General features: G+C 58.8%; 13 protein-coding genes across 13 annotated transcripts; 2 read left to right on the top strand and 11 right to left on the bottom strand.

The window, feature by feature from the left end:
- Positions 1 to 34: 34 nt before the first annotated feature.
- Positions 35 to 2,389, bottom strand: SCHCODRAFT_02567361 (nucleotide-diphospho-sugar transferase). The gene is made up of 7 exons (XM_003038401.2): positions 2,043 to 2,389; positions 1,902 to 1,988; positions 1,615 to 1,846; positions 1,065 to 1,568; positions 737 to 1,015; positions 459 to 682; positions 35 to 410 (listed from the first exon to the last, which is right to left on the bottom strand). The coding sequence occupies exons 1-7, from the start codon at positions 2,283 to 2,285 to the stop codon at positions 354 to 356; spliced, it is 1,626 nt and encodes a 541-aa protein (XP_003038447.2). The 5' UTR covers positions 2,286 to 2,389; the 3' UTR covers positions 35 to 353.
- SCHCODRAFT_02612834 (uncharacterized protein) lies at positions 2,368 to 4,716 on the bottom strand. Its single transcript, XM_050344563.1, has 20 exons — positions 4,546 to 4,716; positions 4,453 to 4,491; positions 4,391 to 4,401; positions 4,263 to 4,333; positions 4,164 to 4,212; positions 4,108 to 4,113; positions 3,992 to 4,049; positions 3,887 to 3,940; positions 3,808 to 3,833; positions 3,701 to 3,760; positions 3,634 to 3,645; positions 3,522 to 3,577; positions 3,363 to 3,466; positions 3,283 to 3,304; positions 3,170 to 3,232; positions 3,068 to 3,116; positions 3,003 to 3,014; positions 2,818 to 2,948; positions 2,690 to 2,770; positions 2,368 to 2,635 (listed from the first exon to the last, which is right to left on the bottom strand). Exons 2-20 carry the CDS (start codon positions 4,482 to 4,484, stop codon positions 2,588 to 2,590), a joined length of 945 nt encoding a protein of 314 aa, XP_050202440.1. The 5' UTR covers positions 4,485 to 4,491; positions 4,546 to 4,716; the 3' UTR covers positions 2,368 to 2,587.
- Positions 4,097 to 5,480, bottom strand: SCHCODRAFT_02170876 (uncharacterized protein). The gene is made up of 7 exons (XM_050341970.1): positions 5,365 to 5,480; positions 4,546 to 5,307; positions 4,453 to 4,491; positions 4,391 to 4,401; positions 4,263 to 4,333; positions 4,164 to 4,212; positions 4,097 to 4,104 (listed from the first exon to the last, which is right to left on the bottom strand). The coding sequence occupies exon 2, from the start codon at positions 5,098 to 5,100 to the stop codon at positions 4,549 to 4,551; it is 552 nt and encodes a 183-aa protein (XP_050202439.1). The 5' UTR covers positions 5,101 to 5,307; positions 5,365 to 5,480; the 3' UTR covers positions 4,097 to 4,104; positions 4,164 to 4,212; positions 4,263 to 4,333; positions 4,391 to 4,401; positions 4,453 to 4,491; positions 4,546 to 4,548.
- Positions 5,481 to 6,660: 1,180 nt separating this feature from the next.
- SCHCODRAFT_02612826 (branched-chain amino acid aminotransferase II) lies at positions 6,661 to 8,913 on the bottom strand. Its single transcript, XM_003038403.2, has 9 exons — positions 8,565 to 8,913; positions 8,416 to 8,496; positions 8,293 to 8,359; positions 7,991 to 8,154; positions 7,826 to 7,934; positions 7,629 to 7,775; positions 7,402 to 7,569; positions 7,141 to 7,347; positions 6,661 to 6,984 (listed from the first exon to the last, which is right to left on the bottom strand). Exons 1-9 carry the CDS (start codon positions 8,763 to 8,765, stop codon positions 6,815 to 6,817), a joined length of 1,314 nt encoding a protein of 437 aa, XP_003038449.1. The 5' UTR covers positions 8,766 to 8,913; the 3' UTR covers positions 6,661 to 6,814.
- Positions 8,914 to 9,127: 214 nt separating this feature from the next.
- SCHCODRAFT_02612824 (uncharacterized protein) lies at positions 9,128 to 10,769 on the bottom strand. Its single transcript, XM_003038404.2, has 4 exons — positions 10,189 to 10,769; positions 9,577 to 10,137; positions 9,334 to 9,519; positions 9,128 to 9,257 (listed from the first exon to the last, which is right to left on the bottom strand). The coding sequence occupies exons 1-4, from the start codon at positions 10,759 to 10,761 to the stop codon at positions 9,222 to 9,224; spliced, it is 1,356 nt and encodes a 451-aa protein (XP_003038450.1). The 5' UTR covers positions 10,762 to 10,769; the 3' UTR covers positions 9,128 to 9,221.
- A 103-nt stretch (positions 10,770 to 10,872) lies between these two features.
- SCHCODRAFT_02612820 (uncharacterized protein) lies at positions 10,873 to 12,699 on the top strand. Its single transcript, XM_003037056.2, has 3 exons — positions 10,873 to 11,617; positions 11,680 to 12,164; positions 12,217 to 12,699. Exons 1-3 carry the CDS (start codon positions 10,898 to 10,900, stop codon positions 12,608 to 12,610), a joined length of 1,599 nt encoding a protein of 532 aa, XP_003037102.2. The 5' UTR covers positions 10,873 to 10,897; the 3' UTR covers positions 12,611 to 12,699.
- Positions 12,700 to 12,978: 279 nt separating this feature from the next.
- Positions 12,979 to 13,345, bottom strand: SCHCODRAFT_02612817 (uncharacterized protein; the record flags this gene model as incomplete). Its single annotated transcript, XM_050344562.1, has 1 exon — positions 12,979 to 13,345. A coding segment is annotated over exon 1 (294 nt), but the record flags the coding sequence as incomplete, so codon positions are not given.
- Positions 13,346 to 13,678: 333 nt separating this feature from the next.
- On the top strand, positions 13,679 to 15,203 carry SCHCODRAFT_02612816 (uncharacterized protein; the record flags this gene model as incomplete). The annotated part of the gene is made up of 2 exons (XM_003037057.3): positions 13,679 to 14,474; positions 14,586 to 15,203. Coding segments are annotated over exons 1-2 (1,036 nt in total), but the record flags the coding sequence as incomplete, so codon positions are not given.
- A 909-nt stretch (positions 15,204 to 16,112) lies between these two features.
- On the bottom strand, positions 16,113 to 18,007 carry SCHCODRAFT_02488038 (uncharacterized protein; the record flags this gene model as incomplete). Its single annotated transcript, XM_003038405.1, has 4 exons — positions 16,113 to 17,362; positions 17,413 to 17,541; positions 17,595 to 17,774; positions 17,830 to 18,007. 4 exons carry the CDS (start codon positions 18,005 to 18,007, stop codon positions 16,113 to 16,115), a joined length of 1,737 nt encoding a protein of 578 aa, XP_003038451.1.
- A 724-nt stretch (positions 18,008 to 18,731) lies between these two features.
- On the bottom strand, positions 18,732 to 19,034 carry SCHCODRAFT_02612812 (uncharacterized protein). The gene has a single exon (XM_050344561.1). It carries the CDS (start codon positions 18,944 to 18,946, stop codon positions 18,761 to 18,763), a length of 186 nt encoding a protein of 61 aa, XP_050202437.1. The 5' UTR covers positions 18,947 to 19,034; the 3' UTR covers positions 18,732 to 18,760.
- A 180-nt stretch (positions 19,035 to 19,214) lies between these two features.
- Positions 19,215 to 22,141, bottom strand: SCHCODRAFT_02530778 (uncharacterized protein). The gene is made up of 6 exons (XM_003038406.2): positions 21,965 to 22,141; positions 21,795 to 21,913; positions 21,291 to 21,743; positions 19,818 to 21,241; positions 19,687 to 19,770; positions 19,215 to 19,637 (listed from the first exon to the last, which is right to left on the bottom strand). The coding sequence occupies exons 1-6, from the start codon at positions 22,027 to 22,029 to the stop codon at positions 19,383 to 19,385; spliced, it is 2,400 nt and encodes a 799-aa protein (XP_003038452.1). The 5' UTR covers positions 22,030 to 22,141; the 3' UTR covers positions 19,215 to 19,382.
- A 65-nt stretch (positions 22,142 to 22,206) lies between these two features.
- SCHCODRAFT_02612806 (mitochondrial carrier) lies at positions 22,207 to 23,674 on the bottom strand. The gene is made up of 5 exons (XM_003038407.2): positions 23,490 to 23,674; positions 23,347 to 23,425; positions 23,145 to 23,290; positions 23,024 to 23,087; positions 22,207 to 22,863 (listed from the first exon to the last, which is right to left on the bottom strand). Exons 1-5 carry the CDS (start codon positions 23,565 to 23,567, stop codon positions 22,277 to 22,279), a joined length of 954 nt encoding a protein of 317 aa, XP_003038453.1. The 5' UTR covers positions 23,568 to 23,674; the 3' UTR covers positions 22,207 to 22,276.
- A 236-nt stretch (positions 23,675 to 23,910) lies between these two features.
- On the bottom strand, positions 23,911 to 24,306 carry SCHCODRAFT_01193511 (putative metallothionein). Its single transcript, XM_050341210.1, has 3 exons — positions 24,255 to 24,306; positions 24,141 to 24,196; positions 23,911 to 24,089 (listed from the first exon to the last, which is right to left on the bottom strand). The coding sequence occupies exons 1-3, from the start codon at positions 24,261 to 24,263 to the stop codon at positions 24,044 to 24,046; spliced, it is 111 nt and encodes a 36-aa protein (XP_050202436.1). The 5' UTR covers positions 24,264 to 24,306; the 3' UTR covers positions 23,911 to 24,043.
- Positions 24,307 to 24,322: the final 16 nt, after the last annotated feature.

Here is a 24,322-nt window from a genome sequence, read left to right as displayed (position 1 = left end):
ATTTGCCTCAAATTCCCTGAACCTTGTCATCTTTCGCCACAATGATTTCGAACCCGCGTATATTCCACGATCCCGAGGTAGTATTAATGTAAACACCCATTATGTGTACATCTTTGTTGGTAGTTGGACAGACAACGAGGGGAGGAAACGATACGATAGATAGATTCGCAGCAGACGAACGAGGGTATGAAGGAGAGTCGGGGGATTATCTTTGTCCAAGCGGCGAGCCGCGCGCCGCAAGACGAGCGCCGCGTCCAGTGCGTCGACGCCTATTACCTAGGTATGTACTTCACGCAACGATATACTTCCCGTAGCGATATACTTCCAGTGACGATGCTCTTCAATAACATGGGTTACAGAAGCTGGTTCCAGCCGGCGCTCTTCGTCTTCTTGACGATGTTCTTGACCTCCTGCAGCAATGTGAACGAGAAGATAAGTGGACGATGACTATAACGCACCTGAGAGCGAGCACGGGTGGTGACGAGCAGTGCGTCGGGCATGTCGACAATGACAAGGTCGTCGACGCCGAGGCAAGTAACGAGACGGCCTGAGCCGGGGACGATGATACCGCCAGCAACCTGCTCAGTGACGACGAGGTGGCCATCACCAAGAATGCGAGGCTGGTTGTACTCGGACGGCAGACGGTCCGCAACAGATGAGAAGTCACCGACATCGTCCCAACCTATGCACCGGTGAATATGGATGAACGTGCTTGACTGTACTCAATGCAACTCACCGAACGTGGCAGGCACGACCGCGACCTTGCCCTCCCGCGCCGCCGGCTCCGCGATGGCATTGTCAATGGGGATCTTCTCGAGCGTCGGCCAGATCTCGGAGAGGACAGAGTCACGCTTGCTGGGCTCGTCCCAGACCTCGGCAATCTTCTCGAGGCTAGCTGCCATAGTGGGCTTGTGCTCGCGAACGAGCTGCATGAGGAAGGACGCCTTTGTCACGAACATACCCGCGTTCCAGCGGTAGTTACCAGTGGCGAGGTACGCAGCGGCGGTGCGAGCATCTGCACAGGGATTCAGCTTCAGACTGCGGCGCAGCTAGAGAAAACATACCTGGCTTCTCCTTGAAGTCCTTGACCAAACGTGCGTTCGGCGCGTTGTTGAACTCCAGGCGGTCTCCCAGGCGAATATAGCCGAAACCGGTGGAGGGCGCGACGGGCGCGATACCAATTGTAACAAGGTAATCGCGCTTTGCGACCTGGACCGCCTCTGCAACAGCTGCGAGGAATGCGTCGTCGCCCGAGATCATGTGGTCCGCAGCGAAGGACCCGATCACCGCGTCCGGGTCGCGTTTTGCGAGCACAGCCGCAGCAAGGCCGATGGCAGCCATAGAGTCCTTCGCGGAGGGCTCGCAGAATACGTTCTCCGGCTTGAGGTCGGGCAGCTGGCTCGAGATGGCGCTAACATGGGCGGGTCCGGCGACGACCGTGGTGCGCTCGGGCGAGGCGAGAGGAATGAGACGGTCCCAGGTCGCCTGGATGAGGGAACGACCAGAAAGAGTCAAGTCGAGAAGGAACTTGGGGTGGTTCTCGCGACTGAGAGGCCAGAGACGAGTACCTGCAAGACGTCAAGATACGCCTTTGCTGAGATGACTTGTACTTACCCGCGCCACCTGCGGGGATAACAACATAGAACCCGGGGATATCGCGCGCGTCTAACGGGTAGGCGGAGAGCCCATTATCGCCCAGAGGCGAAGGGTGATACGCGAGGGAAGTAGGGAGTGGGGGGACGCTCGTCGGGGGGATCGCGCTGGCAGAAAGGAATGGCGACTTGGGGCGCAGCTGAGGGCTAGAGCGACGAGGCGTAAGAGTCCCCGGTGTATGGGACTGTCCATTCTGCAAAGCGAGAGTATGAAAACACGAGGCGCGGCCCACGAACGCCGCCACTTACCTGCCCCTCCCGAATCTGGCGCTCCAGGCTCGCGTTCGCGAGACGGAGCTCAGCGCACTCATTCTTGAGGTCCGAGATCTCTGCGTTCTACACCTCGTCTTCAGTCGCGTGTTCTGCTACGTGGAACCTGCATACACGTACCGACTTCTGAACGGCCTGCATGATCTGCTGGAACATGCTCTCGATACCGAGAGGGACCGGAGCCGCTGGCTCGCTAGGCGCAGCATTGGAGAAGAGGCTGGGGCCGAGGTTCGCGTTCATGATTTTACGCGGGGGATGGGAGGTCAAAAGAACGGTGGAGGTAGGAGGCAAGGTGTAAATTATAGGCTGGATCAAAACATTGGAAACATGTCGCCTGGCAGTGTATTTCTGTCTCGTCCTCATTCATTTCGCCCTCTCTCCGCCGCCTGCGGATGTGACTTTCTGACCGCTATCAAGGTCGGTCCACCTATTCTCGTATGTCTCGGGAGCCTACGCGCCGGTCTGAGGGCGCCTGAAGGGAGCGCGTACTGGGCGCGTACAATTTACGGAGTCCGATGTCCGGACTGATTCTGTTCCGTCGCAACATCCGCACCATCAGCAACGCAATTGAACCTGGACCCATCCATACAAACACGGCAATACAACAGCGAGGTCAATCAAGAAAATGTACGTGTATATGGCTATGTACAGTCCCCAAGAGCTTTTCAGTGCAGTACATTCTTGTCACTATCGCCATCGACCGGAGAGGTGGACTGAAGGCGATGTCAGCAACTGCCATGAAGGGAGACGTGGGACGCCGTGCTAACCTCTTTCGAGTACTCAGAAGACTGCTGGTAGTCGCAGTGCTGAACGGTGTCAATCTTGATAGTAATTGCATCCGGCGCAGGCTGCGCATATGAGCACTGAGAGGCGCCGAGATGAAGCATGGACATACGCGGCTGCTGCTGTTGTATTGGCTGCGACTACGGCTGGGTCCTGTGCTAAGACCAAAGCTTTCGCTGGTTTCCGGCACCGGATTGCGGATGTACGAGCGACTGTTGAGTGTAACGAGCAGACTGTTGGTGTCTGGTAGACATTAGGCCATCGTGCTTGAGGTGTACTGCGATAAACAGGACTTACAGAGGCGCCCCTCTGACAGAGCTAGTATCAGCGAGCGCTCGCGAATAGTCAAGGTGAATACGTACCGAGGAAGAAGAAGAACATATAAATGAAGGTGTTGGGCCACACGTTAATCTGTGGCACTGTTCAGCAAAATTAAAGCGAGGGATAAAGCCGGTACCACTCACGGCGATGCAAGCGAAAATAGCCACAGCGCTTGTCGGAAGGCCGGTATTGAATGTGAACATGATCTATTAAGGCATGAGATGGCCGCCAACATCGCCTCGCCATTTAAACCCACAAGTCGCTTGATCAAGTCGTTCCTGCAGGCGAAGCGGTCAGCGACAAGCATCGGGAACGCATAATTCGGAGGACACTTACGACCGCTTGAAGCCCGTCCTGGCCCTTCGCAAATACCATATCATGGCCAGGGAGATGCCTACGTCCGTCGCAGCCGACGTAACATTGACTGCAATCGAGATGCTCTGCGAGCAGAGGGGTAAACATCGTGGCGCCATAATGAACTAGGCGAAGACGTACTTTTAATCGAGCGAGGTCGGCGAACATCTCGTAGCGGACGGCGAAACCGCAGTAGGCTGTAGGGAGAGGTTAGCTTGGCAGGTCAGGAAGGCATAGTAAGCGGAGGGCGTACTGAAGACGGTGGCTGTGGACAGACTTATGAGCGACTTGCAATTTATTTGAAGGGAATGACCACTCACCAAATGCGCTCGTAGCCATCAAGACTAGGAAGAGAGTAACAAACCAATTCTTCTTGCTCACTACGGGTAATCAGACTCCAGATCATTCTCGCAAAAATCAAACCTACGCATAAGCACGCGATAGCAGTAAAAGCTGCAAGAAAAGAAGTCAGTCATTGGAACAGCGATGGTGCGGCTGGCACGCACAGCTGCACAGCCAGCGCTATAGCGGCGACGAAGAATATTTGGATGATCAGGACTCTGTGTGGACGGTCAGAAAAAAAATAGAAGAAGTGCAACAACGCTTCTTACTCGTCCAACACGCCGAGGAAGGCGGGATTCCCCAAGTTCGAGACGCAATAACGGTATACTGGGGCACGGTGTAAATCACCCGCACGAACCTCATCTCTCCGACGTACCAGAAGCTGCAGAAGCAACAATGATGAGCAAGGAAGGAATTAACCATGGCTTTATGACGGCTTACCCGCGAACATGCCCTGCTGCAGGGTGTCCAAAAGTAGGACAAGGCCGATCTATGGAAGGGTCGTGAGGGACAGGCAGGCCAGGGGAATTGGCGACTTACCACCGACTTAACCGCCCAGTGGTCCTTCTGCGAGTAGCGACGGTAGTAGTACCAGCCCTGCAGCATCCCGGCTAGTTGGCCATTCAGTCGTCTGAAGCCGAGAAGGCGCAGCAAGACATCGAACGTACCGCCATACAGTCTGTTAATCCCAATGAGTGGAGTGTGAACCAGCGGAGAATATTGTACTCACGCCGTAGACACGACCAGGGAATCAAAGAGCATCCCGAGCCTGGCATCATGTCAGTGCCAAGGTCCCATATTCCATGCATCACCTAGCACGTACGTGTTATGAATCGTCGGAGTCAGCATCGCGAGTCAGTGCAGCGAGCAGGGGTGAAATGAATGGTCTGGCAAGGATGGCGGTACCGGAGGAGGAAGGGGCAGCGCGATCGCCCTTCTTCGAGTCACCCACCCTCATAAAGACCGTCGACATGAAAGCCACGTTGGCGGCGGGCGGACGGGTCGAATTAAGGGCGCGGGTGGTGTAGGGCACCGATGACGGCAGCGGGCTAGCATGGGCGACCCCACGGTCTTCCCGCGCCCCGGAAGGGGATTCCATGGACTGGCGCAGGCTATCGAGTAAGGATGCGCGAATGGTTGTCGTGTGCGGATGGCGCCACGAATGCTGGCTTGTTCTTTTTGGAGGCGGGGTGGACGCGAGGGGAGCTTGTCCGTCAAGGCCGGTAGCGACGGGCGCGTACATGCTAAGGGAAAGAGACAGGGAATGGTAAGTTCCTAACGGGATGAAGGGAAGGCTCCGATCATATGCCTTCAAGTGGATGAATGGAATCAAGGGCATTCGGCCGGGTATCATGTTAACGTGAAGGATGGAAGGCATAGGAAGGTGACAACGGGGTCACCGGGGATCAGGTTTTGACGATAGGTGCTCCCATGCGTCTACCAGAATAATCGCTGGCAGTGGCGGTAGACAGGCGGGGCTCGTATGTCGTGTGCTTGCTGTTGGAGGTGGGACCATGAGTGTGTAAGATGAGGGATTCACCACGGAGGTATCACATTTGCGACCCGCAACTGTACTAGCGTCGAGCTGGTAGAAGACATTATCAATCGCTTCTGCGGTAATAGGGACCAAGTAGCCGGTTACCGGACGTCGGGGCCTTCGGCTGCACAACTCGTCGTTCACGAAAGAAGAAAGGCAGCACGCTTGTCAATGATCCTCACTGGACCTCAGAGCACAGCTTCAGCTTTCGGTCTTTCACCGACGCTGGAGCATTCGTCGATCCCCAGTGGATTCGATAAACCCCACCACCTCATCTAACGCAGGCCCGAGTTGCCCAGCGATTGTCAAATGATGGCCCGTGAAGTAACTCCCTTGAATCGGCCAACGCCTAGATACGGTCCTCGGCGCTGAGATACCATCGGCCGCCTTCAGGTAATCGAGTGGTCGAATCCAACGGGAAAAGGCGAAAGTGAGAAGCATGTCAGAAGGGCCCATGCGGTGTGTCTGAATGTGCGATCAACGGGGGTATGACATTGCTCAGTACGCACATACGTTTGCCTGTCGCGGACTCTTCAAGCTGGCGAAAAAGGGTGAGAGTGGACGAAGGAGCAGGTATGTAGGGTGGCTACCCATGGGCGCCAACCCACCTCAAACACAATTAGTGAGGCTCACCTAGCCCGTTACCCTACAGGATCTGTCCCTTTCCCTCAGCATCTATCATAGCGTAGAGAATAGCTGCTTACCAGGCAATCATTGTAGATCGGTCGCATAATTCAGGGCTTGTTGGCCATAGTGATAATGCCCTTCGCTTCAGCAAACGATAGGATGCCTGGCTACCCGATCTCGCCAGTACTTAGTCTCTGTGGAATGTCGTGCCACATTCCTTCAAGACGACCGTCGAGAGGGCGGCTGCGAATCCTACGTATCTCGCCGATGCAAACGGGAGGCAACCCCGAGTCTGCCGCCGCCACAAAATAATGTGATAGCCTAGCACACACGCCGCTGCTAGCCTCAGCCTATGACATTGTGGCCTGAGCCTAGGACGAAACCGCAAGCTCCCGCGCCCTTGAGAGCGCGGGGATCAGAATGTGGGTGCTCGACAGAACGTGGGACTCACGAAGCGAGCAGCAGGTGAGCCCACGTAACACATACATACCTGGGATAGTTCAAGCTTTAGGCAGCCTCGACTTGCGTGAGAGCACCTCGTGCAGCAGTGTAAGGCGCGAAGACCTTCGACTGAACATGGGTGGAAAGAGGGTGACACGGAGGATCAGAATGCGTGGAACTGAAGGGTGACTGCAGCCGCCAGCGTGGTTGAATTGACATCAGTCATGGTGAGCGCGAGGTCGAGAGCGGGCGGCTGTAAAGTGAGCAGGACACCAAGGTCAACCTTCAGATGGAAAGCTTACCAGACCAACGCGATGTCATCCTCTTGAGCTGTCGTACACTATAATTTGCGTAGAGAACGGTCTTGTCTTGTGCTTCGTCCGCACGCACATGCACTTAAGCAAAACCAAGTCCTGTTCCACATACCCCTAGATACAGCAAATCGTCTTATATTTTCGCGAGAGCGTCCTTTTAGCGAACGACTTCCTCACGCGACCTCCACCGACCACAAGCTCGGGATCGCGCCGCGCTGGATGCCGGTGAGGTGCTTCCAGATCGGGCGCGAGAGCGGGCCCATGCCGTCCTCGCCGGTCGGGATGTGGATGTCCTCGCCCTTGAAGCCGACCTTGTTCACGGGGCTAATGACTGCGGCGGTACCTGCGAGGAAGTATTGTCAGCAATGTCCTAGATCACCGCTATCTCCCGCTCAAAGAGTTGAAGGATTCCGCTCAGATAGTTGGTGGATTCCGCTCAACAGTCGAAGGATCCCCCTCGAGGCGTCGGAAGACAGCGTAAAGGAAAACATCTACTCACCCGCACCAAACATTTCCACAAGCGTCCCGTCCCTCGCCGCCTGCTGCACCTCCGCCATCTTGATCGGGCGCTCAGACACGACGAGGTTGTCCGGGAGGTCGGGGATCTTCTGGCCAGCGACGTGCTCGCGGGCGAGCGCGAGCACGGAGTCGCGCGTCACGCCGGGGAGGATCATGCCGTCGAGGGGCGGGGTGACGAGTTCGGTGGCTGGAGGATAAGGTGGTCAGCCGTTGCTGCAGATTGGAAGGAGAGAATACTCACTGCCATCAGGCTTCTTCAGTACCACGAACAAGTTCATCGTCCCGACCTCCGTCAGGTAGTTCTCCTCGCCGAACAACCACAAGTTCTGCGCGTAGCCCTTTGTCGCGGCGAACTTCTGAGCGAGGACGCCTGGGGCGTAGTTGGCGCCGAGCTTGTACGCGCCGGTACCTATGAGGAGGGCCCACGGTCAGCGCTCAAGTCACTCCTGGAATCAAGGGGGCACACACCTCCCGGGTACGCGCGCGAGAACTCCGTGGTGCCGTAGAGGGCTACGGGCTTGAAGCCCTGTGCATAGTACGGACCAACGGGACTGCAGATGACGAAGAGGAGAGCCTCGTTCGGGGGACCGACGCCGATGGACTTTTGGTTGCCAACTAGAAGAGTGTTTAATCGAGTTAGATAACGAGAACCGAAGAGGGCGTACTCAGAGTAGGGCGTATGTACAAGCTGTGGCCTGGCTCCTGTGGGATCCAGTGCTTGTCAAGCGCAACGAGCTTCTTGATGAGCTCGAGAACGGCGTCGCCGCTGAAAGTCTGTGGTATATCTCAGTTAATACTGCTCAAGATCATCGGAACGAGTATACACGCACCGGCAGCGCCAACCTCTGCGCGCTGTTGTTCATCCGCTTCATGTTCATGTCCGGACGGAAGAGCGTGACCTTGCCGTTGTCATCCCGGTACGCCTTCATGCCCTCGAAGAGCGTCTGCGCGTAGTGAAGCACGGTAGAGGAGGGCTCGAGGTGGAAGGGGCCATCTGAAGGTAGGAGTTAGCTCGATAGTCGGCGTAGGTACGAGGGAGACGTGTCTAAGAAGTAGAGACGGAAGGTGAGGTAATGAGGGGAGGGGGAAGGAGAGCGATGATGGAGAAAAGGCAAGGGGGGAACATACGCACAAGGCTCGATCGTCGGCGTGCCCCAGCCCTTGGTAGCGTCCCAGGGGACCGTCAACATATGGTCAGTCTGTGTACAAAGCCCCGTCAGCATACACTCCTCCCAGTAGCCCGCATAGCACGTACAAAAGTGTGGCCGAACGCGAGCTGATTCGACGGAGGGGGCGCCTTCGGGTTCGGGTTCTTCTTGATCACCAGGTTGTTGGGCTATGAGGTGTGTTATACTCCTTCGTCAGGATTATACCCCTTTACTGCTCAACCAGTACTTCACGCACGTTGATATCCGGGAGCGTGAACAGCTCGCCGGTCATGGGGTCCGGCGCGGCACCTCTCCTCGCAGGGGTCGTGCTGAGCGCGCGGGTCGCATTCCTTGCAGCGGGACGGAGGAGGGCGCGCGAAGTAGAAGAGGCAACGACTTTTGAGGAAGCGCCGAGTGCGCGGGACGATGCGCGCAGGGGCGCGGCGAGGCGAGACATGGTGGTAGGAGGAGGGAACGTGTGGGGGGTAGAGTCAAGTGAAGTCGGTGAGGACAAGTCGCCGACTGGATAGACCGCTGTATATAAGGACCCAATCTCGAGTCACTACAACGTCAAGATAAAGAGAGAAAAGGAGGACATGTATGACAGTACACTCGAGTCTGACTCCGTCCGACGGTCAGCGGATTCGCCGCCGATCACTGTTGGTCGGCGTCGTCGGCGCGTCGGCCGTCGTGCTTATCGAGGGCCGAAGCTGAACTTAGGCGCCCGTGGGCGTAGCGAGGTTGTAAGGCCATTTAGTCGGATCCTGTACCGGTCTACTGACTGATAGTACAGACTGACTCGACTACAACCGACCGCACGAAGGGGAAAGGAACGAGAATCCAATGGCAATATTGTACAAGGTCGACGGGATATATGTATAGTCTACAGTCGTCCGCGATGAATCGTCTACACTCACTGCTTGCCCTCCAGCCCTGGCAAGCTGAACATCTGCGAACGCATATCAGTATCATATCGTCTACAAAGAGAACTCCCCGTGCACAAGGAGAATACGGTCCCAACTCACCTCCAGAACCGTCTCCGCGGGTACACCCCAGCCCCTCATTCCATCGATCCTGGTACTGTCCATGCGCGCACCGAGCACTATGCCTACCACCGCGCCTGTCTCCTCGTCTACGATCGGGCCGCCGCTCGATCCCGGGGATGGGATAGGCTCGAAGAGGAGGTGCGAGAGGGAGTCGTAGGTGCCGGGCTTTGAAGGGAAGACGGAGTCAGAGATGACTAAAGGAATGAATCGACCTCCACTCACCTTAGCCTCCTTCCCTGCAAAGTCCCTGTACCCGACCACCTGCCCACTGACCCACTTGCTCCACATGCCGCCCACCCAAGGCACCCAGCCCTCCTCACCTAGGACAGGCGGCGTGTGACGCACGAAATGTGCGCGGATACGCGTGCCAGGGTGTACGGGATAGGGACTCACGGGAAGAGTGGAAAGGAGTGAGGACGTAGTGGATGCGGCCAGTGATGGAGAAGTGGTATTGACCCAAGGCGGAGATGCATTGGAAGATGACGCGCTGTTCCGGAAGAGCGGGCCAGACTGATGCGGCAGAGGAGTACCCGAGTAGATCTGCTCTCCAGACGCAGATGTGCCATGCAGCGTCACTGTCGACTGCGCTCCCGTCTGGAAGGAACTGGCGGCAACGCGGCGCGGGGCGTCCTTCAGCGGGATCGCGCGCAGGAGCATCACATCCGAGCGCGGGAGAGCCGAGGGGATCGCGATTGCGCGGTAGACGACCATATCGTCGTCCCCGCGCTTCGCGACCACGAACGTCCCGCTCCCCGACTGCGACTCGGCGGCAGCGCGGCGCATCTGCGATACGGTCAGTATCTCCATACCAAGCTCGTTGATTCGTCCTCCCACCTCCTCCAACGTATGCGCGCACGTCACGAACAGTTGTCCGCTCTCATCCGGCCGCGTCTGCTCGAGCGCAAACCCCGAGCACACCCTCACGGTCCCCTCCCCCGTCGCGTGCGCGATCGCGACCACGCCGGGGGCGCCGCGCTCGCTGAACCATACTCTTCTATCCGCGGCGGGACTCGGCTCGTACTTGAGCGCGGTAGGCAGCACATCACCCACCCGGTCGTCGAACTGGGCCAGGAGGGAGGGAAGGGAGATACCCGTGCGCTCGTCGCGGACGATTTGGAGGATGCGCGCGTCGAGGTCGGAGAGGGTGTCTTGAGGAATGGGGGGAGAATCGGAGGGATTGAGATTGGGTGTTTGGCTAGGTCCTGGAGTACCGTGCTCGCTGAGGAGTGCATGAGGGTTCAGCGGGGGCTCTGGCGGTGGGCGCGGCTCCAGGATCGAGGGGGTAATGGTCGCATATCCACGGCGATTATGGGCATTCTTAGCACACAGCGGCCTCGTAGACGATCTGAGTGATGACCTTGCCCCCCTTGCGAGGGCAGACAGTGGTGGTAGCGCACGAAGAGACATGGTTCGCCATCCTGATGTCAGCGATGGTATCGAGCCACAAGCGGCTCGGCGGCGCCACAAAGCGCCCCCGCGGCCGGCTTCCGGGCCGACGCGCCTGAACCTGATCACCTCCCCGCTCCCCCGCCGTGCCGCCACCATGGCGCTGGAGGCCCGCCGTCCTCCGAACGCGCGCTCTATCGCATCCGGCGCCAGCGACAAGCGATCACGAACAAAGGCTTCCGCTGGACCCGTCCCCCTCGCCAAACGCCTGCTCTTCCCCCACCTCACCACGAATGCCCTGCCTCCATTACTGCTCACGCCCTCACGACCCCCCGAACTTGATGACGAACTGTACGACTTTATTGCACTGGCCTTGAGAGCCTTTGTGAACCCCTGGTGGACGAAGATTACGCGCTATGACAAGGAGTTTCTGCCGGATATTACCAGGATTCTGACCCATGTTCTGCGCGCGCTGGAAGCACGATTGTTGGCTGCCGATGCCGCGCCCCTCTTGCTGCACGACCTCCCCATCCTTGTAACACAACACATACGCGACTACCGGGACGCCGAACGCAAAGCACGCTCCGCGTACGCGTCGGGCGGCGCCCTGGGCCTCTCGCAGCTCTTTCACCAGCTGCAGCCACATCTCGCTGTGACGCCGGAGGGCGGGGTGCACGACGAGTACTTCAGGCAGGTGGTGGACCAGATCTTGAAGGCTGTGCTACCTGCGAAGGACTATGCGCCGGAGGCGGAGCGCTTCATTGTGCGCGAGATCATCGTGAAGATCGTCGCGAATGATATACTGCCGAGGGTCACGCAGCCTTGGTTCATCAACAAGGTCATCCTTGACCAGTTGAAGCTGGATGAGGCTGCTCAGGTGCGCTACTCGTCTGGTATCTGCGCTGCACCATGCTGATATAGTACTGCTCTTTTACCTAGCCTCCCTCGCCTCGCGCGCAGACCACTCCCGAAAGCCAAGGCTTCTCTTTCCACCGCCTCATCGTTCTCTTTCTCTCCACCATTCAGGCCATCTCCACCGCCTGCCTCGCCCTCACCCATGCCTACAAGCGCGTCGCCCATACTGTCAAGCTCGTCAATGAGTCCGCCGCTAATTCCCCTCATCCATCTCCGTCTTTATCCTCCTCTCCTCGAATACCCCAGCTCTCGCCTCCGACATCTATACCCGCGTCAATCTCGGTGACGCCAATCATCTCGCCAACGCCCTCGGTTTCGTCCGTGGCATCTTCTGCGCCAACACCGGGGGAGCCGGCGGATGCGGAGACGGGGGATGGAGTGGGCGACTACGCGTCACCGGCGCTGAACTTGGTCGAAGAGCTGTTCATGACCGACGACCGTCTTGCGGCGCGCACCATCATGTCCTCCGCGCACCTGAGCGCGAGCGCGGCGCAGCCATTCCTCGACAAGTAAGCGCCTTTCGGAAACGTTATACATGCATCATGCTGACAAAGTTCCCAGATTCCTCCGCCACACGCTTTCTCAGTCTCTTTCCGGCGATCTTGTCCTCACCCTCGTACGCACGGGCAAACGCCTGCTCTTCCCCAACGGCTACCCACAGCCGTCTCCCCCGGATCCGACGCCTGAGGAGCAAGCACGCACGCGCGAGCGTATAACGCAGTGGCAGCCCCCTAATGGTTCTGCTGCTCGAATATTGCCCTACTTCCTGGGTCCGGACCCGCCAGCAATCATTGGCGCTGCGCTCGACCCGTTCTCAGACGCAGCATGTAATATGCATTTGGTGGTGATGATTCTGGAGAGAGTACTGTGTGAGCTGTTCCCGGAATTGGTAGGAGGGTCTGCGCCTGTTCAGCAGGATGCGCAGGAGGGGAAGGAAGAAGGAAGGACAAGTTGACGTCGATTGAGTGTAGCAGGTCGTTGTGCAATGTGTAACACGATGCCCAACGATGGCACGGTATATTTGGTGCTCATATTCGTCCGGTCGCTTGCGAAGGCATGGGAGAAAATGCTGCGTACGCACATCAAGCCCATGCAGGAAGCGCGCTCGTCGTCAGGTGGGGAAATCCGTGAATATGATGCAGAATTAGGCCTAGCCCATCATTATTCCCTGCACTGGTTGTCTAACGCTTTCACTGCTGCAAGCCCTGCCCGTAGACGGTGCAGCGCGAAGTTGAACTTCAGGTCGGCCCTATTGACGCAAGGGAAGACGCAAACGGGGATAAGCCACCTAAGCCACGTGCTCGCTCGGCCGGTTCGCTGCGATAGGACCCCGGAATATACGCACATAGGCCGTCCAGCGGTGCGGATAAATCGTGGGGCTTCCGGCCGGTAGGCCGGTCCAAAAAACGGTCAAATCGGGGGCCTGAGGGCTTGGAGGCCGGTCCAAAAACGCGGGTATACACAGGGGAGACAGGGAGGCCGTGCCGAAAAAGTGGATATCGGACGGTCGATTCGAACCGCCGACCTACCCTCAGACCAGACGCACGCGATACCGGTAAGCTAAGTGGCCGTTCTCTTACAGCGGGCAGTAGCACCCTAGATAGCCTCCCTGTGCCCATTGGCACCTTCTAGTAGACCATTGGCAGGCTCGATATTTCGAAGGACAGCGGTGTGTGGTAGCACCTCGAATGGGTATGGGAGGCAATAAGCTCTCTCTTTTGTACTTCTCAGCCTTCTTTTGTTGCAGACGCTACGCGCAGAGCGCGTAGGGACCCTGGAAGAAAAAAATCAGATTTTTCCCGATTTTATTGCCATTTTTGAGGCCGTCCCGAGAAAACGGATAAATTCTGGGGGTCCCGAGAGGCCGTCCCAGAAAACGGATAAATCTGGGGGTCGGGGACCCAAAAAAAAAGTGGATAAATGGGCGCCAGAGCCGGATTTTCCAGGACGGCCTTTGTGCGTATATTCCGGGGTCCTGCTGCGATCATCGCCATTTGCGGACTTGTCAAGGACATCGTTCTGTCCGCTCCCCCTCCAGACCGCCACCTACCGCTCGTTGCCCCCACACGCTCCCTGCCCCTCCTGCCCCGCCATGCCCGTCTACGCGCGCGCCACGACCGGGCTCTCGCGCGACAACCTCATCATCGCCGCGTCCTGCGGCGCCGTGGGCGGGCTCATCCTCCTCGCCGGCCTCGTCCGCTGCATCCAACTCGCCCGCCAGCGCGCCCGCCGCAACAAGGCGCCGCTCCCCCCGCCGCAGCCGCTCGCGCACCATCGGCAGCGCAAGGACACCTTGGTAGCTGCCCGGATCGCCAGCCAGTACACGGTGAGCGTGAGCGACGCGAGCCTGCTCGCACCGCCGTCGCCGTCTCGGCACGACTCGCTCGGGCCGTCGGAGAGCGGGGCGAGCTCGGATGAGGGCTCGCTCTACCAGCCGCCGATGGACGCGAATGATACCACGCTGCCGCCGCACCCGCCATTCAGCTCTGGCCAGAGCTCGTCCGGCCATGACACTCCGCCGTCCCCCTCTCCCTCGTCGACGTACTCCGCACGCCCCCGCCCTCGCTTCATCTCGCACACCCGACCTACGTCCACGGCGAGTGGGAGCACGACCTTCTCCCGCACCAGCCGGGCGATGGGCCCCCGAGGCTCGCAGATACAGATCGTACTCCCCGCGCCCCTTGCCCCCGGCGCATATCCCGCCGAACTCCGCGGCTCGATGTACTCGGTGAGCGATGCCAGCATCGCCGACAAGTGGGTGCCCGCGCCGTACCGACACGACGGCGTCGAGCCCTCGCGCCAGTCGTCCAGCAGCGTCGGTGAGTCGCGTTCATTATTATCCGCCCCTGTCTGTCGGCGCCATCAAATTGAGTCTGACAGGCTTCTCGTACCCTCGTCATCTCGTACACGTTTGCTAACGCCACATGCAGGTTCGATGTCGACCATGTCGCATTTGGCACCTTCCGCATCCCACCGCTCGACGTCCAGCACCCGCCGCTCGCCATCCCGCTCTCGTTCCCCTGGTCCCTCCTCGCTGTCGAATTCCACCGAGGCATCTCCGTACTCTTCTCCATCTCCAGATCTGCCGCCAGTACCGCGCGTACCGTCTATGTACGTCCGCTCGGGTACATATCCCCCGCTCACGGTCCCTGGCGAGGATTTACGACGCGACGATCCTCGACGCGCCGCCACCTTGCCTCCCGGGGACGCAGGACCGCCACAAGCGCGGTCGCAACTAGGGTAGAAGGAGAAGAAAAGGCGAAAGTGCTGGCACGACAGCGAAGGCGACTAGACGCACCCGAATAGAGCACCAGATGCACCAGGCGCGTTAAGTGCCCCAGACGAACCCGGAGAACCCCACTGGACGCGGCGAGGTCCGTCGTACGTGCGCGAGACGCATCATGGGCGCCGAGGTTGTAACATACGCACCCATCTAATCCGACGCAGGACAACGTTTCTTGTACATAGTCTTGTATGCGCACGCACGACACACTACCTTGCAGCACTAGCAGTCATTCAATAGAAGAACACCTTCGTTTCCTACCTTCGTCTATCAGCCAGAAGGGGTGATTGACTCGATCGAAGCCAATTGAGGCAGAGAAGTCGAAGGTCAAGTCTATTCCCAGGTACTGAAGGTCTCCAAGTTCAGTTGCTTCACTCGTCACACGCAAGGCAGAGGAGACCAGAGCAGCGCAATTGATTATGCAGTAAGCAGACGAGCACGAAAACAAGATAAGTATAGTAGTAGAAAGCAATCGGCAGACTTCGGAGACTTCGAGAGGCGGCGGTGACGACGGTCCAAGACCGTGTCCTGTATGTAAGTAGGTATATGCGCTGCAGTGCAGCGACCGTCCGTCCTGTATATATCGGAACTCGAGAACTGTTTTTGTGAGATTTGTGGGTGTTTGTGAGGATAGCGAGATGAGAGAGACGGGAAAGCAGAGAAAAGAAAACAATGAGATATACTCGTGTCCCTTGGGAGCACGGTTGGTGATAGCGAGACCGGGTAGCTAGTGATACAGAGCTTGAAAGCGATGATTGAGCGCTCTTGGTTGATAACACGACAGTAAGTAATCTGGGGAGATGGTCAGCAAAGAGGCCGAGGCGAGAGAGGATAGGAAACTTACCTATAAGTAACAGTACCGAGGCCGGGGGAGATGGACATGGAGTTGGGACACGAGGACGGCGCAGCGATGAGAATAGTGGTGGTGGTGGATGGTGAAGGTGACGATGGATGTTGTTGCAGAAGACGTTGACGAGAACAAGGAATCTGGACGTTAGCCGACGATATCAGACATGACATTGAATTGGGCACTAAGCATTGGCAGGAAGCTCGAGCGCAACGCAGAACCCAGAGGCCGAATGGTCAGGGACGCTCAGCCTAAGCGAGCCAGCGAGCGCATCCTCACCGCGAGTGCTACAGCCCGGCCCCAAGCCGGGCCCTCATAAGGGGCCATCTAGGCGAGCTCGATCGCGGCTCCGCACCAGCCGCCGTACATCGCGCCCCGCCCCACCAGCATGGGTTGGTACGCCGCGTACTTACCCCCCGCCGCCGCCGCGTAGCCCGCCTCGCCGTCCGCGTCGTCCATCGCCGCGTCCTCCTCGAAGTCGCCGCGGTCGCCGCTGTCCATGCCGCCGTTCGAGTGGGGGTAGGTGTAGGGGTAGGCGTAGTCGCTGCCGTCCATGTACGTGTCCTCGCGCGCCTCCCAGGGGCCGTAGCCGCCCTTCGCGTACTCGCCCGGGGCGAGGTAGCTGAAGGCAGGGTAGGCGGCGTCTCCGTGGCCGAAGTCGACGTACCCGGGCACGGCGCCCAGGAACTCGTCCTCCGAGCTGTCCATCTCCTCGTCGTCCGAAAACGACGCGGGCGAGAGGCTGAAACACACGACGAACGAGTCGTCGGCGCCCATGACCTCCTCCATCTCCGACTCCTCCTCGTCACTCTCCTCCTCGCCCATCCTCTCCCCCGTAACACCTCTCGCCTCCTCCTCGCACCTCTCCTCCTCGCTTTCCTCCTCCTCCTCATCGCTCATCGCCCCGTACTGCTCTCGCTCCTGCTGCTCAACATACTTCCTGTCCTCCTCCGTCGCGGTGCCATCGGCAACCCGGTTGAAATAAAGGGCCCACAAGAAGCAGGCGGGTGGGTGGATATTCTTCTTGACCGGGCGCCTGGCAGAGGCCTTCTTCCTCTTCTGCACGGCGTGGCGGCTGCCGTTGTCCAGCTTGCGAACCATCGCGGAGGCCTTCTGGCGGACCTTGCGCGTGTCAAGGCTGGTGGTGCGAGCGGTGGTGACCTTGGTCTTCTTGACGCTCGACTCGTCGCCCTCGTCATCGGCGAGCTCGGCGCGCGCGGCCTCGTGGTGGGTAGCGTCGTCAACAGCCTCAGGCTGAACGGCAGCGGCGGCGGCGGCGGCGACAGCGGCGTAGGCCGGCGAAGGCGAGGCCTCGCGCGAGACGGGCGCGATGTCCTGCTCGTTGAGCAGGTGCCCGAGGGCGTGCTTGGGCGACGGGGACCGGACGCTGTAGGCGCTGTCGTCGGACTCGTCGTCGGACAGGCCGCGTATGGCGCGGACGCGGTCCCTCGTGGTGGTCTTGCCGCTGCGCGAGGAGAGCGGGCTGTAGCGGCGGGTGTCGCGGCGCGGGGACGCGCGGTCGCGAAGCTGGTCGGCGGCGATCCTGCAGCCTTCCTGGAAGACTGAGTAGGGGACGGCTAGATGGGCGTTAGCGAGGAATCATGTCGAAGAGGGACGTGGTACTCACGCGTCACCGGCACAGGCTTGACGATGCAAGGGGTAGTTGGGGTGGTGGTGGTAGTGGTGGTAGTGGTAGCAATAGTAGTGGTAGATGGGACGGGGGCCGACGAAGCCTGGGCATCATCGATAACATCGGCTGCGATAGATGATAAGCATAACGAAGCGCTGACGTTAGATGATCTAACCCACCTGAGGCAGTGTTGCCGATGGCGGTAGCGGGGGTTGGAATAGGGGTGGATGGGCCGCCCTCCGTAGAGGAAACGGCGTCGGTGGTGGGCTCGGAGGCCTGGACATTGTCCGTGGGTGGTTGCAGGCCGATGTTGGCCATCGCGGTGGTCAGCGTGGAGGTGTCCTTCACATTCTGGACGACTGGTAATGGTAGGCGTCAATGGATGTCCGCGCCACATTAGCGAATGCAACCTACCCTCGCTGATGCGACCGCGGCTGTCGAAGCTACACTCCTCGAAGCTGTCTGCCACATCGTCGGGCGACTGGTTGCTCGAGAAGCGGGGCTTGACTTTGAAGGTCGTGGCAAGCTTCGCGACGACCCTCTTCTTTATGTTGGAGGCGCTGACGCCCAAGGGCTTCGGAGTGCTGATCATCGCGACGAAAGGTAGGATGGGCCAAAGTTCAGAGTAGGATGAGGGGTAGTTCGACTTCGGCGCTCGTTGGCTGATGGGGGTTCGGTGAGAGGGGGAAGAAAGCAAGGAAAGGCGCCCTTTATAGGGCGTTCAAATTGCAATTGTGTGGAGGACCGGCAGCAGGTGGGCCGGCCGAGTTCCCGGCGGGGACCCCAGGATATCAGTGCGAAGACCGCCCAGCGTGCTACCGTGGGATGCAGCCATCGCCACCTGACAGCAGGTGTATTGCAGACAGTGGGCCCGCGATGGATAGATAGCTTTCATTCGTGAGTAGTAGAAGGCTGCCCATACATGCCTATGTAGTCTGATAGCGTGCTAGCTTTGAGGGGGACGCCAAACGTGCTACAGCGCTCGCAGACTGCAGCGGGCATGCTCGCGAAATTGCTGCACCGTTCCCACCACGGCTGGACCAAGGGTAATTATCTCCGACCCGGCGCACCGTACGGGCGCTAGCGGGACACGAAAAACAATTAGCCCTCGTTCGCGTGGGAGGAGCGTGCAGGGTCCCCTGCGTACTCTGCGTTCGCGAGCAGGCGACATCGGCGCCACACCGTTATCGCCCGCTATACCTCGCGGCCTACGCGCGGCTACCGCAGGCCGTGAGTGGCTCATCGGCGCGGCGGGGACGCAGCTCTGGGAGAAAATGGAAGCCTGCTGCCACAGTCCTCATCGATGCATCACGCACCTGACTCCGCGACGTTGCTGGGCTCGACGCTACCCCGTATGGTGTCGAAAGGTTGTGCGTAGATGTTGAAAAGTGAGCAGAATATGTCTGATTTCTGAGTCATGGGAAGCAGGGACCGCAAGGGCGCGGCATCGAACAAAGCAACGCTGGGAACGCATCGCAAGGAGCGCGCTAAGCGGTGTCCGCTGGTCGACGGAGATCGTCGAAAAATCCATATCGGGCCTCAATGGGCTGATGAGAGAGGAGAAATGGGGTCGCAATCCTCATGCTTCGGCGGTCCTGAGGCTTGCTGCCGTGGCGGCGGGCGTTGCGCGAAATCGAGACCATGATCGCGAGCAAGGAGCATTTGCTTCCGTGAGCCGTTTGCTTCCGTGCGGGGCTTGCCGAATCGCGTGCGCCACACATGCCCGCACGCGATTATCGCCAGGGGCGATAGCCTGCCTGACTCTCGTGCAAGACTTGAGATACCTTCTCAAACGGATAGGTGCCTACAAGCTACGGGTTCCAGACGCACGGGGAACCCGAGCACGATTCTTTGCGAAGGCGGCGTAAGGTAGTACAGCAATAAAATAAGTAAACGATGCATGCATGACTATTATTCTCCTTCCTTCGAGGAACTGCTGCGTGATCATCGTACGGGGCACTCTACATTCACATCCCCATGTCAGCTTCGTCGACATCGTCATGCCAATCAGCTCCGCCCGAGTAGGACGCTTCTGGTCCTGGCGAGTACGAATGACCGGTTTCTCCTTGCTCCGTAGGCTGAGAAGCGTGGTCGGGCGCTGGCGTAGCACCCTTGGACGTTGCGGCGGACGCTGATGATTGCGTTGCAGTCGGCGCGGATGCACCATGCCAGACGATGGTAACGTGGCCCAAAGATGGGACGTCGTTGCCTTTAGCAAGCGCCTGAGGAATCATCAGTATGCTATCTCCAATTAGTGGACTAAAGACGGACCTGTTCAGCAGCAGCTCGCGACTTGAAGCCAACGACCACATCGCCATTGTCCCTCTTCTCGATCGTGTCGAGCTGGCCAGTAGACTGCATACACATGAGCAAATGTATGGCGACAGAACTAGATAACCAACCTGGTACCAGTTCTTGGCATGCTCCAGTCCATCCGCGCCAACACCCTTCAGCACCAGCTTCTTTGGACGATTGTCCAGCTTCATGCTGCCAGGTGCGCCTCCGCGGAAGAACGTCCCACGTCCCCTACCACGTCCCCGCCCGCGGTAAGCACCGCGATAGCTCGGCGCCGGCGCCGACAGCGGTGCATCCGGGTTGATGCCCAAGCTCGCTGCCTCCGACCGCAGACGCTCGAGCTTCGCCTTCAACGTCTCCGCCGTCTCGCCGTCGGCGCTACCCTCCTTGACCCCCTCCATCTCGTCGCCGCCGGCATGGTGGAGCTCGAGCTCCTTATCGAGCCGCTCGCGTTCCTGCTTTTCGCGGTCGTCGTCCGGCGTCGCGGCGGGCTTCTTCATCTCCTCGCCGAGAGTCCGAAGCCGCGCCATAAGCTCTTTCTTCTCCTCTGTCGTTGTGCCCGGGGCAGTGAGCTTGCCCATGAGCTCCTTCTGCTCGGCGATCTGCTTCTCAAGCAGAGCCTGGCGAGCGGCGAGTGCTGCAGCGGCTCCTGTCGGCTTCTTCGCGGGAGCAGCTGCAGGTTGAGGCTTCGTAGCTTCAGCCGGGGTCGCCTTCACGTCCTCCATGTCATTGACGCGGGCAACCTGGTCCGCGCTCTTCTCCAGAGCCTGCAGACCGCGCTGACCATGCCCCTCCATGGGCCGATGCCAGAACACACGTACGAAGCGGTTCCCGAAAATGGCGTCCTCGCATTTCCATGCCTTCTGTGCATCCGGGACGTCGGCGAAAGACACCAGAGCCTTTCCGTTGCCTACTCGCCGTGAGTTGGGATCAATCGCGACGTGCGTAACGGTGCCGAAACGCGCAAACCACGTCGTGATCGCGTCCACTGTGAGGTGCTCCATGGGTATCTTCTCCACGACGAGCGTTTTCGTGCTTCCTCGAGGAGGACGTAGAGCAGCTGAGTGCTCGGCCGCGGAGTTGGCGCCCTTCTTGGTCGCACCGCTCCCCCGCTTGCCGCGTTTTGGTCTCCCGTCGTTCGCCGACTCGTCCATCGAACCCCCGCCGTTGCCGTTTTGCTGTGCCGCCTGCTGCATCTGCTTTTTCTGAGGCGTCAGATCTTGGATGACGGGGAGCTCGCCGGAGGAGTTCAGGATGCGTTGGTTCGGTTGTTCGCGGCGAAGGTAGGGAGCGCGAGAGTTATTGACGCCATTGCGGAGAGCAGCAGGGGCAGTTGGCACGCGGATGTCGAGAGCAGGATCATTCGGGTCGTATGCAGCGTTATCACCTGTGAAGCCAGCGGCATTCATCATCATAGGCATGAACCCATTGCCGGCGGCGCCCATTGGGAAGCCCATGGCCATTCCCGGGACGAAGGCTTCGTTTCCGTGGCTGTACTTGCACATGTCGCCTCTTGAGCAGTAGCCATGGTCTGATGCCAGTCAGCTCGAGAGCAGGTGGAAGGATACGAGAAGACTGACTGTGGTAATCCCTGCAAAGCCCTCTCCGCGCTGCATCCGGCGGCTGGTAGCTCACACGGCCCTGCTGCATCTGCGCCTGCATCATCGGGTTCATTCCCATCCCTCCGTTCATGTTCATGCCCATAGGTCCACCCGGGCCGTTCATTGGCTGATTGCTTGGTCCTGCCCAGTTGCCGCGACCGTTCCGTTGGTCATAAGCGCCGCCTCCAGCGTCACGATCGCGGTAGCGTGCAGCCTCATGGGATAATCGCGGGCCCTTCGGGGGATGTGCGCGGTCGTCGACATCGTCCAGGTCGCGCTTCCTGCGATTACGATTGGGGCCGTCCGGGATGGAGGGGACCAGCGCATCGAGAGGAATGGGGATCCCGGCATCTCCGGGGCCTTGCGCGTCGTAGGGAAGGTAAGATTTGGAGCGGAGCACGCCAAAGAGGGAGTCAATGAAGCGAGAGCACTCTGCATCGTGGCGTCAGCCGGTGTTCCTCGGAACATGGTCTTACTACGCACCTTTTTCTAGGAACTCTTCCAGCTGCACGGTCAACTCCTTCCGCAGATCGCTCTCAGGGCCATTGTGCTTCAACAAGGCCAGAATGTACTCCGCCAAAGCACCTGGTTCAGCATCGCAGCTATGGCAGTTCATTAGCTGCGTTCCATCAGTCAGCCGCAGGACCACGCACATTGGCTCAAGCGTCCGGACAAGCCATGGTTTCAATTGCTTTGCGGTGGAGGGGTCGTACAGCATGAATGTACGAGAAGGGGCGTCGTGGGGGAAGTTGGCGGATGGGCAGTACGGATGAGAGAGCGAGCGGCACGAAATCCCAGGCCAGCGGTCGATGATGAGGTCAAAAAGCAACAAACGCGTTGACATTTCCGGAAGTTGAATCGCACATGGCGCCGGCAAACCCCGGCGGGACGTCGTGACCAGGCGAACTTCAAGTTCGACGTGAGCTCTGACTTTATGGCCGCTATGGAATACCGTGCTAACGCAATTATATATCCAAAACACTCTTCATTGCCTGCCATACCGACAGAGATATACTGTTCATCGGAACCTGCTTCACCAGTCCAATACCCAGCCCTGCGTAATATCCCCGCCATCCACTCGTCCGCCAGATCTTCTGCACGGTGCTCTTGAAGGCGTACTGGTCCTTCATGGGTTGTACACCTGCAGCAGCCAGCCAATATCCACTCGCCTGCTGCATTCGCCGGATCACTTCCAAAGGATAGGTCACGACCTGCGCGGTCGTCCCAGCAATAGCGCCGATAGCCAGGTGTATCTTGTGCTGGTTCTGAGCACGAAACTCAGGTGATGACTTGTCCCTTGCCCAAGCATTCATGGTCTCCCATACCAAGAATATACCACCTCGATATGGGACAGTGCCGATAGCCGTGACCATGAAACCACGGTAGAAGTGCAGGATGGTGCCGCGAGAGGAGACGGGATTCAATGAGGCTTCGTACGAGTAGATGGAACGGAGGACGGCGCGTAGGTCGGGCTTGACGGTAGGGTCTGCTTCCATGGCCATCCGGACGCGGATGAGCTCAAAGGGGTATGTGATGGGTAGTACAGACACGCCTGAATACGTGTTAGCGAACATAATGTGCAGTGAATCGCCCGTCAAGAAGGAGCGCAGACGTGGAGGCTCGAGAGAAGGGAGAATGATGGGAAAGGAGAGAATGGTACAGAGGGAGATGGATGATCGGCAGGTTTGGACGGGCGCTAAAGCTTCACGTACCAGCTACAGCGCCAACAAGCGTCCTCCTGAATGGTGTCTCCAACTCACGCGTAGGCATTACGACCTTGCGAAGCACAGACCAGTCAGCACGATCATAGACCGTTGGACAAGGGCTACGTACCTTCTTCGCGCCTTCATACAGGGTATATCCCACCGCCGCATGCGGCACAGCTCTTGCGAGCGTCAGTGAATGCCCTCTATACAGCCCAGACACTCCTTGCGTTCGCAAGATATGCCTCAGCGATAGCCATACTCCCTTCCAGTTGCCTGATGGACCGGGCGTCAGCAACGGTCTCTCCTCGGCGCGAAGCCCTTCTACGCACCGGAATAAGCAACGAATTCCTTATGATGCGTCTGGAAGAGGATCTTGATGCGCTCTAGTGGCGCGACCGCCGTCTTGGCCTAGCAGGAGCAGCACGACGATCAGTCAGACTGCAAGGAGTGCGAGGCAGGTGAGGGCACGCACAGCGCCGCCAGCAACACCGCCTGCGATGACCGAGCGGATCACATAGTCCACTGAGTTCCTCGAGGAGTCGGAGGGCATGTCGGTGAGTAAGAGCAGTACCCAAGTCGAGCTTAGACTTGACTGGGGTGCATGGCCGGGAAGGACAACCTCGACGTTCGGAACAAGTCGTCGATTACATGACGCCGGGGCACATCATCACCATTGCAGCGTCGTTGTGGCGGAGACTCTGACGCGCCTCACTTATGGCGCATTGCGCGGTCCCATATAGCAGCTTTACAGTGACAACAGAAAGACATATGCTTCAGAGCTTCATTGGGCTCCAATGGGCAGAGTTGCGCGGTGACCTTGACACGAGGGTTGCGGACGACTCCAGGTCTCATGCCAAACTTCGACTCCTCTCACAACGTTCAGACAAGCAGATGCTGGTGCAAAGATCCCATGTTACCGGGCTACAATACATTTATTGGGTTTAAAGACGTTTTCTTCAGGCTACAGCTACAGTCCCATTGCCGAGTTCGTGGGGTGGAAGCATGATGATGGCGAGCGCGAGCGCTTTACTTGCTGCTGCCGCACTGGCACTGGCCCTGAGCGCAGGAGCACCTGAAAGACCGTCAGAATGGCCGGAACATGGCAAGACAGAGAGCAACGCACTTGTCGCCGCACGAGCAAGTCGAGTTGCCGCAGGCCTGGTTCTTGGGGATCTCAGTCTGCAGGGCCTCGTCAGTACGCACGTCTAACACGAGCAGAGGCAAGGCAGAAACGCACGGAGTACATGTTGAATTCGACCTTGTGGATGGAAGACGTGGTTGAGGCTGCCCAGAACCTCGTGCGGC

Source organism: Schizophyllum commune (genome assembly GCF_000143185.2).
Source record: "Schizophyllum commune H4-8 unplaced genomic scaffold SCHCOscaffold_2, whole genome shotgun sequence".
NCBI classification, from domain to species: domain Eukaryota; kingdom Fungi; phylum Basidiomycota; class Agaricomycetes; order Agaricales; family Schizophyllaceae; genus Schizophyllum; species Schizophyllum commune.
Note: the sequence above shows the minus strand (reverse complement) of the source record. Positions and strands in the feature narration are given on the sequence as shown.

Coding starts and splice junctions, on each gene's coding strand:
- SCHCODRAFT_02567361 (XM_003038401.2), bottom strand. CDS start 2,285: ATGAGGACGAGACAGAAATACACTGCCAGGCGACATGTTTCCAATGTT. Junction 1,989..2,042: donor TGCAGGCCGTTCAGAAGTCG/GTACGTGTATGC, acceptor GACGAGGTGTAG/AACGCAGAGATCTCGGACCT. Junction 411..458: donor CCACCCGTGCTCGCTCTCAG/GTGCGTTATAGT, acceptor ACATTGCTGCAG/GAGGTCAAGAACATCGTCAA.
- SCHCODRAFT_02612834 (XM_050344563.1), bottom strand. CDS start 4,484: ATGCTCTTTGATTCCCTGGTCGTGTCTACGGC. Junction 4,213..4,262: donor ACTGGGCGGTTAAGTCGGTG/GTAAGTCGCCAA, acceptor ACCCTTCCATAG/ATCGGCCTTGTCCTACTTTT. Junction 2,771..2,817: donor AATACAACAGCAGCAGCCGC/GTATGTCCATGC, acceptor TCATATGCGCAG/CCTGCGCCGGATGCAATTAC.
- SCHCODRAFT_02170876 (XM_050341970.1), bottom strand. CDS start 5,100: ATGCCTTCCATCCTTCACGTTAACATGATACCCGGCCGAATGCCCTTG.
- SCHCODRAFT_02612826 (XM_003038403.2), bottom strand. CDS start 8,765: ATGTCTCGCCTCGCCGCGCCCCTGCGCGCATCGTCCCGCGCACTCGGC. Junction 8,360..8,415: donor TCGCGTTCGGCCACACTTTT/GTACGTGCTATG, acceptor CTTTGTACACAG/ACTGACCATATGTTGACGGT. Junction 7,935..7,990: donor CGCAGAGGTTGGCGCTGCCG/GTGCGTGTATAC, acceptor GATATACCACAG/ACTTTCAGCGGCGACGCCGT.
- SCHCODRAFT_02612824 (XM_003038404.2), bottom strand. CDS start 10,761: ATGTCTCTTCGTGCGCTACCACCACTGTCTGCCCTCGCAAGGGGGGCA. Junction 10,138..10,188: donor GCGCGCATACGTTGGAGGAG/GTGGGAGGACGA, acceptor ACCGTATCGCAG/ATGCGCCGCGCTGCCGCCGA. Junction 9,520..9,576: donor TTGCAGGGAAGGAGGCTAAG/GTGAGTGGAGGT, acceptor TTCCCTTCAAAG/CCCGGCACCTACGACTCCCT.
- SCHCODRAFT_02612820 (XM_003037056.2), top strand. CDS start 10,898: ATGGCGCTGGAGGCCCGCCGTCCTCCGAACGCGCGCTCTATCGCATCC. Junction 11,618..11,679: donor AGCTGGATGAGGCTGCTCAG/GTGCGCTACTCG, acceptor TCTTTTACCTAG/CCTCCCTCGCCTCGCGCGCA. Junction 12,165..12,216: donor GCGCAGCCATTCCTCGACAA/GTAAGCGCCTTT, acceptor CAAAGTTCCCAG/ATTCCTCCGCCACACGCTTT.
- SCHCODRAFT_02612812 (XM_050344561.1), bottom strand. CDS start 18,946: ATGGATTTTTCGACGATCTCCGTCGACCAGCGGACACCGCTTAGCGCG.
- SCHCODRAFT_02530778 (XM_003038406.2), bottom strand. CDS start 22,029: ATGCTGTACGACCCCTCCACCGCAAAGCAATTGAAACCATGGCTTGTC. Junction 21,914..21,964: donor GTCCGGACGCTTGAGCCAAT/GTGCGTGGTCCT, acceptor GAACTGCCATAG/CTGCGATGCTGAACCAGGTG. Junction 21,744..21,794: donor GGAAGAGTTCCTAGAAAAAG/GTGCGTAGTAAG, acceptor GCCACGATGCAG/AGTGCTCTCGCTTCATTGAC.
- SCHCODRAFT_02612806 (XM_003038407.2), bottom strand. CDS start 23,567: ATGCCCTCCGACTCCTCGAGGAACTCAGTGGACTATGTGATCCGCTCG. Junction 23,426..23,489: donor GCGGTGTTGCTGGCGGCGCT/GTGCGTGCCCTC, acceptor TGCTCCTGCTAG/GCCAAGACGGCGGTCGCGCC. Junction 22,864..23,023: donor GCTTGTTGGCGCTGTAGCTG/GTACGTGAAGCT, acceptor ACACGTATTCAG/GCGTGTCTGTACTACCCATC.
- SCHCODRAFT_01193511 (XM_050341210.1), bottom strand. Junction 24,090..24,140: donor ACTTGCTCGTGCGGCGACAA/GTGCGTTGCTCT, acceptor ACGGTCTTTCAG/GTGCTCCTGCGCTCAGGGCC.